Source organism: Vanacampus margaritifer, chromosome 5, assembly GCF_051991255.1.
Source record: "Vanacampus margaritifer isolate UIUO_Vmar chromosome 5, RoL_Vmar_1.0, whole genome shotgun sequence".
Taxonomy (NCBI): Eukaryota; Metazoa; Chordata; class Actinopteri; order Syngnathiformes; family Syngnathidae; genus Vanacampus; species Vanacampus margaritifer.
Genome location: NC_135436.1, coordinates 8,943,824 through 8,958,823, shown reverse-complemented (window position 1 = coordinate 8,958,823; position 15,000 = coordinate 8,943,824). Strand labels below are relative to the sequence as shown.

Sequence of the window (15,000 nt, the reverse complement as noted above, 5' to 3'; positions counted from 1 at the left end):
AGGGTAGTTTAAAGAGGAACTAGAGTGACTTGCACAAGAATAATGGGTGATTTACACTTCTATTCATAAGTATTGAAACAGCGAGGCAGATTATTTTATTTATACCCGCAATTTGAAAATAAAAGAGTTGAATGTCAAAAGATAAATAAATTAATTTAGAACAAAAAAACAAAACAAAACATAAGTCTCAGTGGTGGGAAATAATGTTTTGTTCATTTGAGTATGGCTTTCTTTTGATGACTTTTTACCTTAATTAATGTTGCCCTCAATTTAAAAACAGATAAAAATAGCAAAAATAGACGTGTTACCTTTTTCAAACTTTGTAGATATGAAATTAAAACAAAAAGTTGAAAGAGTGAGCTGCAGTAAACTGTGGTTAAGATATTGAAAATTTTAAATTGGGGACGGGTGGGGGGAAAAACATGAACAGGAGCAAAATGGAGTTTATAGAGAACCAAGACATTCCCTATTCATGACCTTTTTAAAGTTTTTCCATTTACCATTACCTAATTTATATTGTTTATCCTATAAAGTTACGGATTAGGAACATGTTAGATGGCATAAAGGCAATAGCCAACATAGTCCAAAAAATGTGTTTTTATTAATTGTGTGTCTACTCTGTACTTCTATGTTTGTATTGTATTGCTTTTTTTTAACATCCTGGCCAGGGGATGACAGATGGAAAATAGCCTTCTGGCTAATTCTGGCTTTTTTAACTTGTGAATTTCTATGTGTTTTTATTAAATTTCACTGTCCCCTTTAAATAAATCAAATTCAAATTCAACAATAGCAAGCTATTTTCCCATCTCAGTAAGAGCACTATGAGGAGGATCTGCACATTTAAGTACATTACCTTTGTGCCAAGTTATCAAAGCGGGTATTGTATACAAATGACACACACACACACACAAAAAATCTTGTTCTGTACTTGCCAGTAAACTAAATAGGTTTTCAGTCAATAGCAAATCAATCAATCAATCAATAACTCAATAAACAAATAAGTAATAAAGGAACGGACCTCATTGTTTCAATAGTTTTGGTGTTATTTATTTTTTTTTACTCGTAATTCTGAAAACAAACCAAAAAAAATACTTGGTGCTACTCATCAAAAAAGTAAAGCAAATATAAGAGGTTGTGTGTCCCTCAAGGCTACAAATAGATCAAATAGATGTCATGAGATTTGAAATGCAGAGGCTTTGATTGGATTGGAAGGTCCAATAAACAACAGTTTAGCTGTCACACCAAGTGCATGTAGAGCTCATCTAGTTGAGGCAAAGCCTGTAGGGGGCAGCACACAACACAAGAACGGTAGCTCCATGACAAAGCTTGTGTTTTTTTTTGTTCCCAGGCAGGGAAGCGAACTTACGCCAAACTGCACCGAAGGCAAGTGACGGTAACCACTCCGCCACCCGGAGCAAGCTTATGGATTCTACAAAAATCTTAGAGAAATCAGTGAGGTCACCCCTTGGTTCAGTGGGTATTGTACCATCAGCCTTGTGAGGGGATCTCCAAGTTTTCTCATCATCACTCTTTGTAAACAGCATTATACAACTCCTCAAGTCCCTTTGCTCCGTTTACTTCCATCAACAAATCCTGACAGTGGATCAATGTACACAATTGACAGGAATAATGCAAAACATAAGTAGTCTTTTGTGGCCTTTAGTGGACAAATTTGGTGTCATGTTGCTGTATGCTACAGCATTTCATTTTTTAAATGTGCACATTGATTGCTTTTTCACAGAGTAAGATGATGTGATGATGATTTGTAGCTTATCAAAAATGATTGTGGACAATTCTGACAATATGAGTACCGGTATATAGAATACAGTGGAAACTTGTACATCCTAGTTTTCGTATGATTCCCCCCCGTCCGTCTGTCATTTATTTCCTGGAATCGATATACGTTCATCCAAAGCATTTCCAAAGTTATTTACAGAGAGAACAGATGGCAAGGCATATTCCACAATGCAAGCTTTTGTAAAAAAAAAGTCCAGGCAATAACACTCCCAGTCTGCTTTGCTAATGATCATGTTAAACGGGTATTATACTGTATAGGTTTTTGTAAGAAAAGTAGGGGCACTTTTACAGGTGAAGGTCTGAGGCAGCCCATATCTTTTGTTCTTCATGGTGCTAGGTCAGAGGTGGGCAAACTCAGTCCTCGAGGGCCGAAGTCCTGTAGGTTTTGGATGCTTCCCTTCTCCAACACAGCTGATATATGATCAGATCATCAGCAAGCTCTGCATAAGCCTGATAACAATCCTGTTGATTGGAATCAGCATGTGTTGGAAGAGGGAAACCTCCAAAACCTGCAGGACTCTGGCCCTCGAGGACTGAGTTTGTCCACCCCTGTGCTAGGGTCTAGACCAGTGGTTCTCAACTGCGGTCCTCAAGTACCCCTTTATCCAGCCTGTTTTCCCATGTCTACCACAATCAACACAGGTGTTTCAAACGATCAGCTAATCAGCAAGCTCTGCATGAAGCCTGATGATGATCCTCGGCTTTGTTGGCTGGGGAGACATGGAAAACAGGCTGGATAGGTGTACTTGAGGACCGGGGCTGAGAACCAATGGTCTAGACCAGTGGTGTCAAAGTCCAGTCCTCGAGGGCCTGAGTCCTGCATGTTTTAGAGGTTTCCCACCTTCAACACAGCTGATTCATATTTAAGCTAATCAGCAAGCTCTGCAGGAGCCTGATAATTATCCTGATCATTGAATCAGGTGTGTTGTAGAGAAACCTCTAAAACGTGCAGAACTTGAGGACCGGATCTTGACATATGTGGCCTAGACCATAGGTGTCAAACTCCGGTCCTCGAGGGCTGTAGTCCTGCAGGTTTTGGAGGTTTCCGTCTTCCAACACAGTTTGACACCTATGGTCTAGAGCAGAGGTGGGCATCGAGGGCCGGAGTCCTGCAGGTTTTGCGTGTTGCCCTTCTCCAACACAGCTGATATATGATCAGCTCATCAGCAAGCTCTGCATAAGCCTGATAACGATCCTGTTGATTGGAATCAGCTTGTGTTGGAAGTGAGAAACCTACAAAACCTGCAGGACTCCGGCCCTCGAGGACCGAGATTGCCCACCTCTGGTCTAGAGTCTAGACCAATGGTTCTTAAACTTGTACTGAAATTTCTTATTGCTTTCCAAACCCTTCTTCATCGCAAAAAAAAAATAAAAAATAGAACAACCACCGCTCGATTCTTAAGATGGAACCCACGGGCAGCAGACACAATGAAAAGAGGCCTTAGAATTTAACCCTGTGGAACACCATACGTTCCGTCACACGTGAATTCATATTGCACATATTTGTCTGACCGCTTTTTTTTTTTGCGCAACATAGTATGAGGGGATTATAAAGAAATCACATGACGTACCATCACAACAGCCACAAGTCAACTACTGAGCTCACCAAATCCCCTGCAACACAATATTATCACAAAACATTTGAGTCGGTTGTGTATCTTGACCACCGCCAAACCACTGAGACTTGCTGAACTACTGGGATTTGATTGTGAAAGCTTGCCTTGTGGAATACACCTTGTCTGTTGAACCCTCTTTACACAAAATGATGGAAAGTTCTGTGCCAGGTATTTGATAAAGGTGAGAATGCAAGAAAGAACTCCAAAACGCTGTACACATCATCAAGATTCTTCAATTAAATTGAAAGTAACGCCAAATGTTCTTTTATCCACTTCATCAGTCATTATAATATTAATTTCATATTGTTTTTGTACATTAAGCTAGTTATACTCTATAAAATATATTTTGTTGGTGCCTGGAACAGATTGATTGGATTTACATTATCTCCTATGGGAAATATTGCTTTGGATTTTGTGAGATTCAGATTTAGTCACTCAGTGGAACGGATTAATCACAAAAACCAAGATTCCACTGTGTCCTAACTTTAAACAAGATCCATCTATTAAAATTCTGTAATAAGTTTTCTCATTCTTGAACACAAATTCACAATTATTGGAGTATGATCTAACATGGGTTTGCGCAGCCGGCATGAAATAAACACACCACTAAAGAACAAACTGGATCAAGAAGATGCTGTTTAAGTCACAACTGGGAAATGATGCTGTTCTCAACACTTTCTCAATGCAGATGATGCAGCATCGTTGGTTCCACTCAGCAGCACTGCCTCTTGTTGTTTCAATGTAACTTGTGCAACAATAGTGTTGTTGCGCACTTGCCGATGCAGTTGTGGTGCATTCATGCAGAGATAAAGGTGCAGCAGTGCTATCCCATTGGAAGCTTCGAGCTGCCTGCAAGTTTTCTCTCTCCAGCTGTCCTCCATTTCCTGCACCTTGTGGATGCCATAAACTAAAGCTCAATACAGTAAATAAAGAAATAATCCTATCCAGTGTGGCGGCCCAGCAGCCTACCACTGTTGAGAGACCAGGATGAAACTCATCTTCGTTTGACTCCAGAGATATGCATTTTGTACTCTCTTTCCAGTGTCAGCTAAACAGTCCGCAATTAATCCAACTAATCATATAGTAAAGAAAATGGTCAGCTGGAAGCCAGCGATTCACTTGGTCTTGGGCACAACAAGTATCTGATCACCATCTTGGATATTGTAGGAGTGAAGAGCTCGCGTGTTGTACTTGAGTTCGTCCGGGCCAAAAGCGGTGTTCTTGTCGATATAATACAGCCTCATGTTGTTGGTGGAAAGCTGCACCACTGACTTCAGCTGCTTCTTTAGCTCGGCCACCGTCTGGTCTAAACGGATGTTTAGCTGGAAAAATACACATCGAGCATGCATTTTAGGCCATGAATTGGATGGCTGGCGTTTATGTAGAGCAGGAAGATTAAAAAAAATAATATGCCATATTTTCAGATTGGATCACTTTTTTTTCCTTCATATTTTGGCTGGTTCGGCGACTTCTACTCGGGTGCAAAAATTAGAGCTTGGACTGGCACCTAAAATCACCCTTCCCTAATCGTGTTGATGGGAGCAAATGAGTTTCTGTTGGATCAAAACTTCCCCTTTTAACTACAGAAAAAAATATATATTTTTAGTTTAAAAATTGCTTACCTTAAATAGAATCTTGCATTGCATTTAGACCAAAGGCAGAATCCTGGTTGGTTGTTGCACTTGTTGTTGCTGTAAATAGCAAATGTTTATTGTGGCGGAAGCTGCATGCTAAACTAGCAATGTCGTATATTAGTTGCCGTGATTACTTCTACTTCTTTCATTCCTCCTACTTTCTTTTGGTGCATTCCCGCATACGCAGGTTTAGTATCCACATGCTAAAGGTTGCGGTAAATGCACCCAAAGTATCTACTAAACGCATAAAAAAGGTAACAGAAATACAAGAAAAAGTAGAACAAGGAGAAAAACAGTCATGGCACTAATGTGTGTGACGTATCGCTAGTTTAGCATGCAACTTCCACTACAAAAAGGATTTACTATTTACAGATCCAAAAGGTGCAATAACCAAACAGGATTCTTACCTTCGGCCACAATGCGACATGGGATAATGGTTATATTATGGGCGCCAGGGGATGAACTTTTTTTTATCGTAATTTATCGCATGACTTCAACAGTTAACTCATGATTAAGCACACATTTTATATATGTTCTAAATGTACAGTAAAATGTACAATAACATATTTTCTTCTAAGCTTTCATACTCTTGTTAACATGAAAGTGGTGAAAAAAAGTTTAAAAAAAGTTAAACCGATAGAAACATGGCTGCATCTTTTAGTCATTGGTACAGTAATTTCATAATAATTCATTAAATTTAGTTAAAATTAAAAAGATGTACTGTACTGTAAAAAAACAAGTGTGATATTGATTTGTGTTGGTCATTTTTCTGCCACTAGATGGCATAATTGGATTTGTAAGACATTGGTGACAGCTCAGTGCATGTTTCTTTTTGTATTAAGAGCTATCTAATCTTTAACATGAAGTAACTTTTGAAATTCTGCACATTTTTAAAATTGTAAAATACATCTTGACCTCAGTCTCCATAAATATATGCATTATTATTAAATTTATTACTGCAAAATTTTGACGTGAATGTCTTTGCTGCGTTGCGACTGGAATTCCCCCAGTACAGGCGTTCCAAGTAAGGGGCGGTCATTAATCGTACGTTAAAAAAATTTGTGGCATTAAAGGACTTTTAATTTGACTAAAAATGAACGCACTCATTTTGACACCCCTACTAAAAATAGACATTTCCATACTGCGGAAGTTTCAAACTGGAACTCGTTCACTACCTTAAACATGATTAGGGAATGGGGATTTGGGGTGCCAGGCCAAGATCAACTGTTCTGAGTTTTTGTAAAATGAATTTCCACTCGTGTGACTTATCCCCTGTAGCGACTGTAACAATAATGCAAACAAATCTGAGCCTTTTTCATCTTGTTTCATGAAATATGGTTTTGAAATGAGCACCACATGTTATTTGTTATTAATTTGGTGCAAGTGACAAACCTGTTCCACTTTTTCTTCGCAGTGAACCTCAACTTGAGCATGGCAGCGTGGCCGGAGATCGATCTCAGCCAGAGGTTCCAACTTCCCATACTTGTTCACCAAACAATGGTATCTTTAACACACACACGCACGTAGACACAAAAGACACACTTATACAGAGGGTCCTCGGTTTAGGATGGTCCCGACATTTTGTGGTTGCAGACACTGCGCAATAAGCTAGTTTGCACTACTGCCTGTGTGCAAGCCAACCACAGTAAAATAAAGGAATTGTTCACTTTTTTGTTACATTCTTTCATTTGATTGTTTCATATTTATGGCATAGTAGTGTTCATATGTTGTTTAGTGATGCAGTCTACGCATGTTTCAATTACTGAACAAATCTTGGTTATGTGGAAAAAAAAAAGTCAAGGAAGCCCTGACCAACTGCCATCATCATCTCCGCCCAGTTAGTTTAGATGAGTTATGAAGATACTGTACACATTAGCTACGCTTGCAGGTTTGTCTTATTTAGGCCTACTGGTATGTGTCGTCCACACTTCACACACATTGCTACTCACACTGGGTGTATGAATGGTGCGAATGTTTGGTGGTGGTCGGAGGGGCCGTAGGCGCACACTGGCATCCGCGCTTCCGTCATCTGCCCTGTTATTATTATTATTAAGTGAAGAACAGAGGTCGGCAAGGAAGTACACACACCTGTGAGGAAGCTCCTCCTCAGGACAGTGCAAGTAGTAACGGATGAAGAACCTCTCGGCATCTTCTCTCTCACTTTCAGTCACAACGCTTCCATTCAGCAGTGATATAGAGGGAAGCCTGAAGACACAATCGGATGGATATTTGTAACATGATGTGAAAATGCGCTAATGTAATGACAGATGGAGATCAAGTGTCCCAAGCATTTTGTTTTTATAGCGACTCACTGCGCTATCACCAGGCTGCGCCGCTCCTCATTGGTGTATGTCTGCAGTAACGGGATGCCTTGTAATCGCACTTCCTCCAGCTTAGGGAAGAAGTTCAGCTTCTCAATGTCTTCCCATTGATTAAGACCTGGTCATATTTAAAGGAGACATATTTACTTTTTAATTGCTGTGGGGTAGAACAATTCCAGTAAAATTCGGGTACATTTCCATGTGTGGTTAAGATGGGGAATTTTGGAAAGCATTTTGTTTTGTCATAATATAAATAATACAATTAAAAAGCACAGCATTTCAACACATGTAAGTAGAACTATATCAAGTTTAAATATTTTATTGAACATCTATCCATCTTCTACCGCTTATCCGAGGGCGGGTCGCGAGGGCAGCAGCTTTAGGAGGGATGCCCAGACATCCCTCTCCCCAGCCACTTCAACCAGCTCCTCCGGCGGGATCCCAAGGCGTTCCCGGGGCCAGCCGAGAGACATAATCTCTCCAGCGTGTCCTGGGTCATCCCCAGGGCCTCCCGCCGGTGAGACATGCCCGGAACACCTCTCCAGGGAAGCGTCCAGGAGGCATCCGAATCAGATGCCCGAGCCACCTCAGCTGGCTCCTCTCAACCCGAAGGAGTAGCGGCTCGACCCTGAGTATCTCCCGGATGACCGAGCTTCTCACCCTATTTTATTGAACAATCAATTTGTTTATTGAACAAAAACAGCAATGTCGAGTAAATTACTCATCTCTCCTGACCAACACATTTAAAATATTAACAAAGCACCAATGCCCCACCACAAAACACAAACAAATTCAATTTAAAAAATGTTAAATGAAGAGTTTCCTTCAAAATAGAAATCATTTGTACATGTAATATAGGCATTCATGTGCACTTGTTGAGGAATATAACACATTTTCAACTGTACTTGCATGAAATCTTAAGGAAAGCATGTCACAGACATGTTATGACACCTGCAAACAGTTTCAAAATGTGGGAATTTTTCATCAAGGTAAGTTCAAACACCAAGTCTACAAATACTGTTTTGGTTCCTTCTACTCTCATATAATCAATAAAAATAGACTGAACACAAGGCGGCTCCCCTCAGATACAATTTATGCAGAGCTTAAAAAGTGAAATGGAGAAGGATCGGCTGCAAATCACACAAAGCTTCTGGGTGCTATGACAGGTTTGTTAATTTCATCAACTATTATGAAGGCATTACAAACCACTCCTAAAATGTCCTTCTATGGCTGATACAGTTGTTATTGTCTCATGTTTCAGATTATTCAAAAGAAAAGAATAACGAATGGAACCTTCAATAGCTTTTTTTTCTTTCTGCCTTGGAAAACTTGGAGACCTATTTGGATAATGGATCTAATGTGTACCCTTAAAAAATTATTTAGCTGATGCTCACTCAGGGGGATAGTGACAGAAAAAGATGTCAGTCATGTGTCATTGGGCTTGTGAAAAAAATGATGTTAACCCGGACTTTTAATGATTTGTGGTTCTCAGACGAGACTCGCTTTCTCCTCTCTGGTCATATGAACAGCATAAACTGTATTTTCTCTACTATTTATTATTCTTGTGATATATTGCTGTATTTTTGCACATTGCATCCAGGAGTTTCGCGGTTATCAAGGTGGACACTTGGAGCACATTTTGGAGGCGTGAGAAAATCTACAGCTCAAATTTTCACGACTGAATTGTTACCAAATCAAATTAATGTGGGTACCATATAAAACAATTCCATCATCAGCTCCATAAATGGCAGACACAATATATGGGTTGCAATCATTTTGGGTTACCCTGTACAGAAATGTCACAGCAGTGCTGATTGCTAACTTTGTACTGTGCACGCATTGAGTACTTATAATAGAAAACTGGAAGTAGAAGAAGAAAGTTGCAATTGAGCTTTATTTTCACAGATTAGGAAGAAAATATGACTGAGCATTATTATATTACCTATCTGTATGTGTTCCTACATCGTTTATGTGTGAATATTCATTATTTGAAGCAATATCACTAAAAGAACACAATGCTAATTTTCTGTTAACCTGACAATGGGCTTTTACATTGGCTTTAGCATTAGCATTGGTGATGTTTTTAAAATGAAGGATGTCTTGGTTTTATGAGTGTAATTCTTTTTGTTGTGTTTCGTTTTACAGTAAACTCCAACTGAGGTGTCAACCATCTTAACACTCAGGAAGGGCATCATATACTGTACGTCACACGCTTGCTAGCATAAGTGATATGGTGCATTCAGGGTGCTTACGTAGGAACGTAGGAATAGACACTGCCCTGTTCGGCAGATTGTTTTTTCAATTATAATGTTTTGATGACCACGAGGAGACAAAATAGAAATCCAGATGAAATTTTGATTAATCGCCCAGTCCTTCCCTACTTGACTTCATCTAACAAGCAGTATGCATGCACAAGCCACGAACCTGAGTTATGGAGGTTGATGCTGCGAAGGTTGGGGAACAGCCGTTGCAGGATATCTTTGCTGTCCTGTATGGATGCCAAGTTGTTGTTGGCCATGACCAGAGTGTCTAGGCCAGGGAACATTGATCCAAACTTGCGCACTTCGGCCCAGTCGTGTAGGCTGTTGTCTGTGATGTGCAGCAGGCGGAGGTTGGGGCAGGCCACACTGGAGGCTCGCACGCAACTGTACTCATTAAGGCACAGGAACAACTCCTCCAGCCTGCAAGACGATTTTGATTACTCCACTTGTAGGGATAGTGATTACAGCACAATTCAGTACTGTGCTGGCTTTAGTGTGCTCCTTACTCGGGTATCTCACGAGTTAGCAGCATGACAGTGTCCCAGGACACTTGGGTGTTGTTAAGGATGAGGCGTCGCACCCGAGAAAAGGCTTCGGCACACTGTGGCTCAAGGGTCATCCCTGCTAGCGGGTTGGAGCTCAGATTAAGGAAATCCAGATTGGGGATGTTTGACACAATTTTACCGATCTGAAAAGAGGTCATGTTGATTTGAGCTTTTTTTTTTTTTTTTCGGTCTCTACTGGATTGTGCCCTATTAAAAATAAGGAGCCCAGAAAATAAACACGAGCTTATGGGCTACATGGCCCATTATTACAAAGACAACACACAACCAGCAACACCCGCTGTTTGATCATTTCCATGTTATATGGAAATACTGAAAGTGAATAAATGAACAAACCCAGAGACAGCACCTCATGCCAGTCCTGCAGCTTGTTATGGGACAGGTCCAGCTCCATCACATGCGCACAAAAGGCTGCAATTTCACTCTGGTCTCCTGCTCTGCTGATTCCACATCCATTCAACACCAGCACACTGGGCAAGTTCAGGCGGTCTGAAAGTGAATGTGGACAATTATTCGAGTCTAAATTGTTTTCAATCAGAGAATAAATATATAGTAGAGAGAAGACAAAATTTAAAAACAGTATGATGAATCCATCTCATTGCCAGGTTCTACATGAACTTTTCACCTAGTACTAGTGGTGTAGATTGTTAACATCCTTTCATTGATTTATTGATTTATTTTGTATTGGCAGTAGGGAGGGGGAGGGGGTGCTCGCAAGACAGCAAGACCATGATTAGTAATGCTGATGCATAATAGTTTTGTACTCAAGTTTTTATTTGCAAAATATGTTACTCTTACTGTGAATAGGAAGTTTGTTTGCAGACAAATGTCTAAATGTCTAGTACATCTCCACGGCGGGACGTCCCTCCACACGCCGGGAGGCGAGGTGGGCGCGGGTGCCCTCGCCGCTCCGCTGGCCGGTCCCTCTCCGGCACCGATATCTGGGTACGGGGAGTCCCCGGGGTTTGGGGGTCGGGGTCTGGCGGTTGGTGGGGTGAGGGGGGCGGCGGCTTGGATGGGGGGCGGGGGCTGTGGACCGGTAGGGTGCCTGGCGGGCCTGCCGTGCCCCGTCCTGCTGCATTGGGTTGGGGGCGCGGGCCGTGTTGGGGTGGTGGGCGCTCCTGGGTTTGCTCTCCGGCCGGTGGCCCCTGCGGGGCCCGGGGGTTGTCCCTTGGCGCTGTCGTGGGCTGGAGGGCCCTGACGTGTTGCGCTTGCTCTGTCCAGGCCGGGGTCGACGGCTCCCTTCTTTGGTGGAGGTTTTCATGCATGCCAGATCTACCACACCAGCATCTATCGAAATTCAAACACAATCTGCTTCTTCCTCTGGTCGTTGAATCGGTGGAGGCTGACGTCTGTGGATCTCACTCTGCTTCATCTATCCTTCCTTCCTTTCCTCAGTCTCTCCTTTGGTCTCTTGAGGTCTCCCTAATTTGTTGGAATTTAGATGTTTCTGGGGTTGGTGAAAGACTCAGGTTGGTAACCCGGTGGGTAGTAGGTGATGTCTGGTCGGCGCTGGATTTCACTTTTCTTTCTTTTCTTTGATCCTTCCTCGGGTCACCTGACAACCTCACGACTCTAGCTGGATTCGGTTTAGGTGAAGGGTATGGGATTTTTAATAGATTTTAGGTGAACTACTGAGTACACACTCACCCACACACAAACACACATACAAAATAAAAAAATATCTATATATATTAAAAAAAAAAAAAAAAAAAAGAGAGAGCAATGATGATATGTCAAATTGGTAAAATTACCGAATAAACAATACCGAGCTCTCCCGGGAAAAAAATGAAATAAAAATAAAAATAAAAATAAATAAAAATAAAATAAATGTCTAGTACATCTAATTCTAAATATACAACTACTATTATCATTGCTTTATAGAGCATTTTTCATTATCATTATGTACGGAAACACACACTACCTTCGGCCTGAGCGTGTTTAAGTTTAACGGTTACCTCACTATTGCCAATCGGGATATTGGACAGTCTTTTATTCACAATACTGTGAGCACGGCCAGTATCACATATTATAAAAACAGCTCACATTTGCAACCATTTTGCTCACAGACTGAAGCCCTGCATTGGTGTTCTTGCTTATTCCTCCACATGGACAGGAACGAACGGAACCTCCCAGAAAGGAATGGTGTTCAACCTCAGTGCATTGTATGAATAATCTGGGTATTTTAAATTTTAAAACTAAAAAGCATTATCACGTGTTTAAAAAAAAATGTACACACTGATTTAAAATGTTTTCCCGCTGTTATATCAGTGCGTGTTTTATACTAGGATCCCTGTATGGTGTGATGAGAAGCCTCTCAAAAAGCGAACTCCACTGCTTGAATCAACCATTCAGAGTATATTATCTCAGTATTGTGAATTTACTTTCACTTAATTGTTGGTGGTTCTGTCAATATGATGCAGACAAATATTTAACACTCAGAGATTTACGTAGTTACCTTATAAGAGAATATTCAAAGTAGTCTTCTTAGCAATGAAATGTAGATGTAGCGCTTCTCCCAGACTTATTGGTACAACTGTATGCCACACACGATGGCATTTTCACCGCAGAGGCAAAAAAATATATGTGAAAACGCTGCAGAGAAATCCATGTATTCAAGTTAAGCGGCCTTAGCGAATGGCAACGTAAGATGGCCGCCGGTGGCGTCACTTCTCCCAATGGCGAGAAATTGTAATGCCATTCATGTAAAAGTCATTGGCCGTGATTGATGACCCGAGCCCTGAGCAACTGTTTTGTCATTTTCAGTCGAGAGCAAGTGGCAAAATGGCCGCCTCCGGAGATGGATCAAAATGGGTAGATTTTTATGGCATATTCCACAAATGCAATATCAAAATCAAAATGTTGTGTTTAGACCAGGGGGAGCATACAACATATAATCGGAAATAATTTTTGGGGGTTAACTTCCGCTGAGTCAGATTGACCATATTTTTTATGTTTACAGTATGTACAATGTATATATTTTAGCCAGAGTTTATTTTTCTTTTAAATGTTTAGTTATTTTTATTGCAGCATCGCAGGTCTGAGGGGAATGCTAATTCAGGTATGTTGTATGTTAAGTATGTATAGCATATCTGACAATAAAGTCACTTGAACTTAAAAATGTTAAACACCTATTTAATTTAATCTGCATTATATGTCTTACGCTCTTAATACACTAACAATTACCTCACTATCGAAAAGAGTGATGAGAAGAGTACATGCACACATGAATCGATTAGATATAAGTTATCCATCTCACCTTTCATGGGGGACCTTTGGGGGCATGCAATGGGCACCACCACGACACCCATGCCAGGTCCTCGGCGGCACGGAAAGTTCTCCGGACTGTACTTTTCATTGATCACCTCCACAAAGGTTCGACCATCCTGGCACACCGGTGACTCCATTACTCTGTTTTCGGAACAGTCTCCCCCTGTTTTGACCAGGATTAGAGCAATGACTCAACAGATATTAGCGGGTCAGATCACTCACTCATCACAATAGCTGAGCTAAACTGAAAAGAAAAAACAACAAACAAAAAAAAAACATGACTTAGTGAGGAAAAGGAAGTAAGTCTTTAATGTGAGTTTGAATTATTGTCTCTATGTGTCATCCTTGTCAGTGCCAGTGAAGGGTGTAAATCACCTCTAACCTCAAGTCATCTAGTATGGTCTCATGCTACTACCCCTGTCACCTCTGAACTGGAGAAGTGGTTTGAATAATGGACGGCTCAATAGCTTCTCATACTCAGAAGCAAGGACAAGCTTTAGATGCCACTGGCTGTCCTATTTCAGTTAAACACATCTCATCACTTCTGTCATGTACAGACCAATTACAATTAATGTACAGAAGTCTAAATCAGCCAGCAAACAAGATGCCACGCTTTTTGAATATCCTTGAAAAGTTGAAACAAACCATCTCATATTTCACATCCTTATTATGTAGTGAGGCTGTTGTGATGCAGAGACTCAAACGAGACTGCCGTGGAATCTGCTGTAGAGAGACATACATTATGTAGTGGCCCATCAGATCAGACAAAATAAAAAAAGAAAGGCTCTTGTTACAATATCTGATTTAATAAATTGGCCTGCTGGTAAACTGTGGTAATGTCTGAAAGCAAACGGCTCCTTCTCTGTGTGTAGTGTTAATGCGATTCTCCAGTTCAGTTGGATTTGTATTTTGCAGCTTTAGATAGTATAGTTAATCTAAATCAGTGATTTAGATTAACTATACTACTGATGGCTGGGACTTACATATTTTTGTATTGCCACTTAGTCATAAACCGCTTCTATAGAGATGTTAAGAATAATAGATAAGAAATTTTGTTGTTCAAAAACAGACTTTGAAAACAGACACACAGTACTACACAGGCTTACATATGTTAGGCCTGCTGCACATAGTGACATGGCCAATTGTGACTAAACTTTAAAATTGTGAATAAATAACTGTTGTGCAACACACCTGACTGTGACTGACCCTTGCACAATGCACATACACTAACTCAATGTAATGGAAAAGATGCAACCCCCTGTATACATATGCATGGAAATCGAAATGTGGTTAAGTAATAAGTATTAGCATTAAAATCTTAAAAATTACGAAATCTAGTCCTAAAATTTGTCAAAAAGTTCAGGGATCTTTCAAGGGCAGTAACATGTCTTCATAAGTTAAATAAAAACTTAAATAAGTAAATAGCTCCCTATTGTTTTCTACAGTAAATAAAGTTTTCCAAAATTTCAAAATATCTGAGTTAATGTGATAACCGATATGATATGCTATTTTGATTGGCCGTTACTTCTGTGGCGTTC

The 15,000-nt window shown here is 40.5% G+C and overlaps 1 protein-coding gene across 1 annotated transcript in view; it reads right to left on the bottom strand.

Moving 5' to 3' along the window:
- Nucleotides 1-4,036: 4,036 nt before the first annotated feature.
- Nucleotides 4,037-15,000, bottom strand: part of tbcela (tubulin folding cofactor E-like a) — a 12,727-nt gene continuing 1,763 nt past the window's right edge. The window contains exons 3-10 of the mRNA XM_077566529.1: nucleotides 13,452-13,625; nucleotides 10,542-10,681; nucleotides 10,136-10,317; nucleotides 9,793-10,049; nucleotides 7,360-7,486; nucleotides 7,136-7,252; nucleotides 6,440-6,551; nucleotides 4,037-4,735 (exon numbers count right to left, since the gene is read on the bottom strand). Coding sequence (XP_077422655.1) covers nucleotides 4,529-4,735; nucleotides 6,440-6,551; nucleotides 7,136-7,252; nucleotides 7,360-7,486; nucleotides 9,793-10,049; nucleotides 10,136-10,317; nucleotides 10,542-10,681; nucleotides 13,452-13,599 — 1,290 coding nt within the window. The 5' untranslated portion in view covers nucleotides 13,600-13,625 and the 3' untranslated portion in view covers nucleotides 4,037-4,528. The remainder of the gene's footprint in view (nucleotides 4,736-6,439; nucleotides 6,552-7,135; nucleotides 7,253-7,359; nucleotides 7,487-9,792; nucleotides 10,050-10,135; nucleotides 10,318-10,541; nucleotides 10,682-13,451; nucleotides 13,626-15,000) is intronic.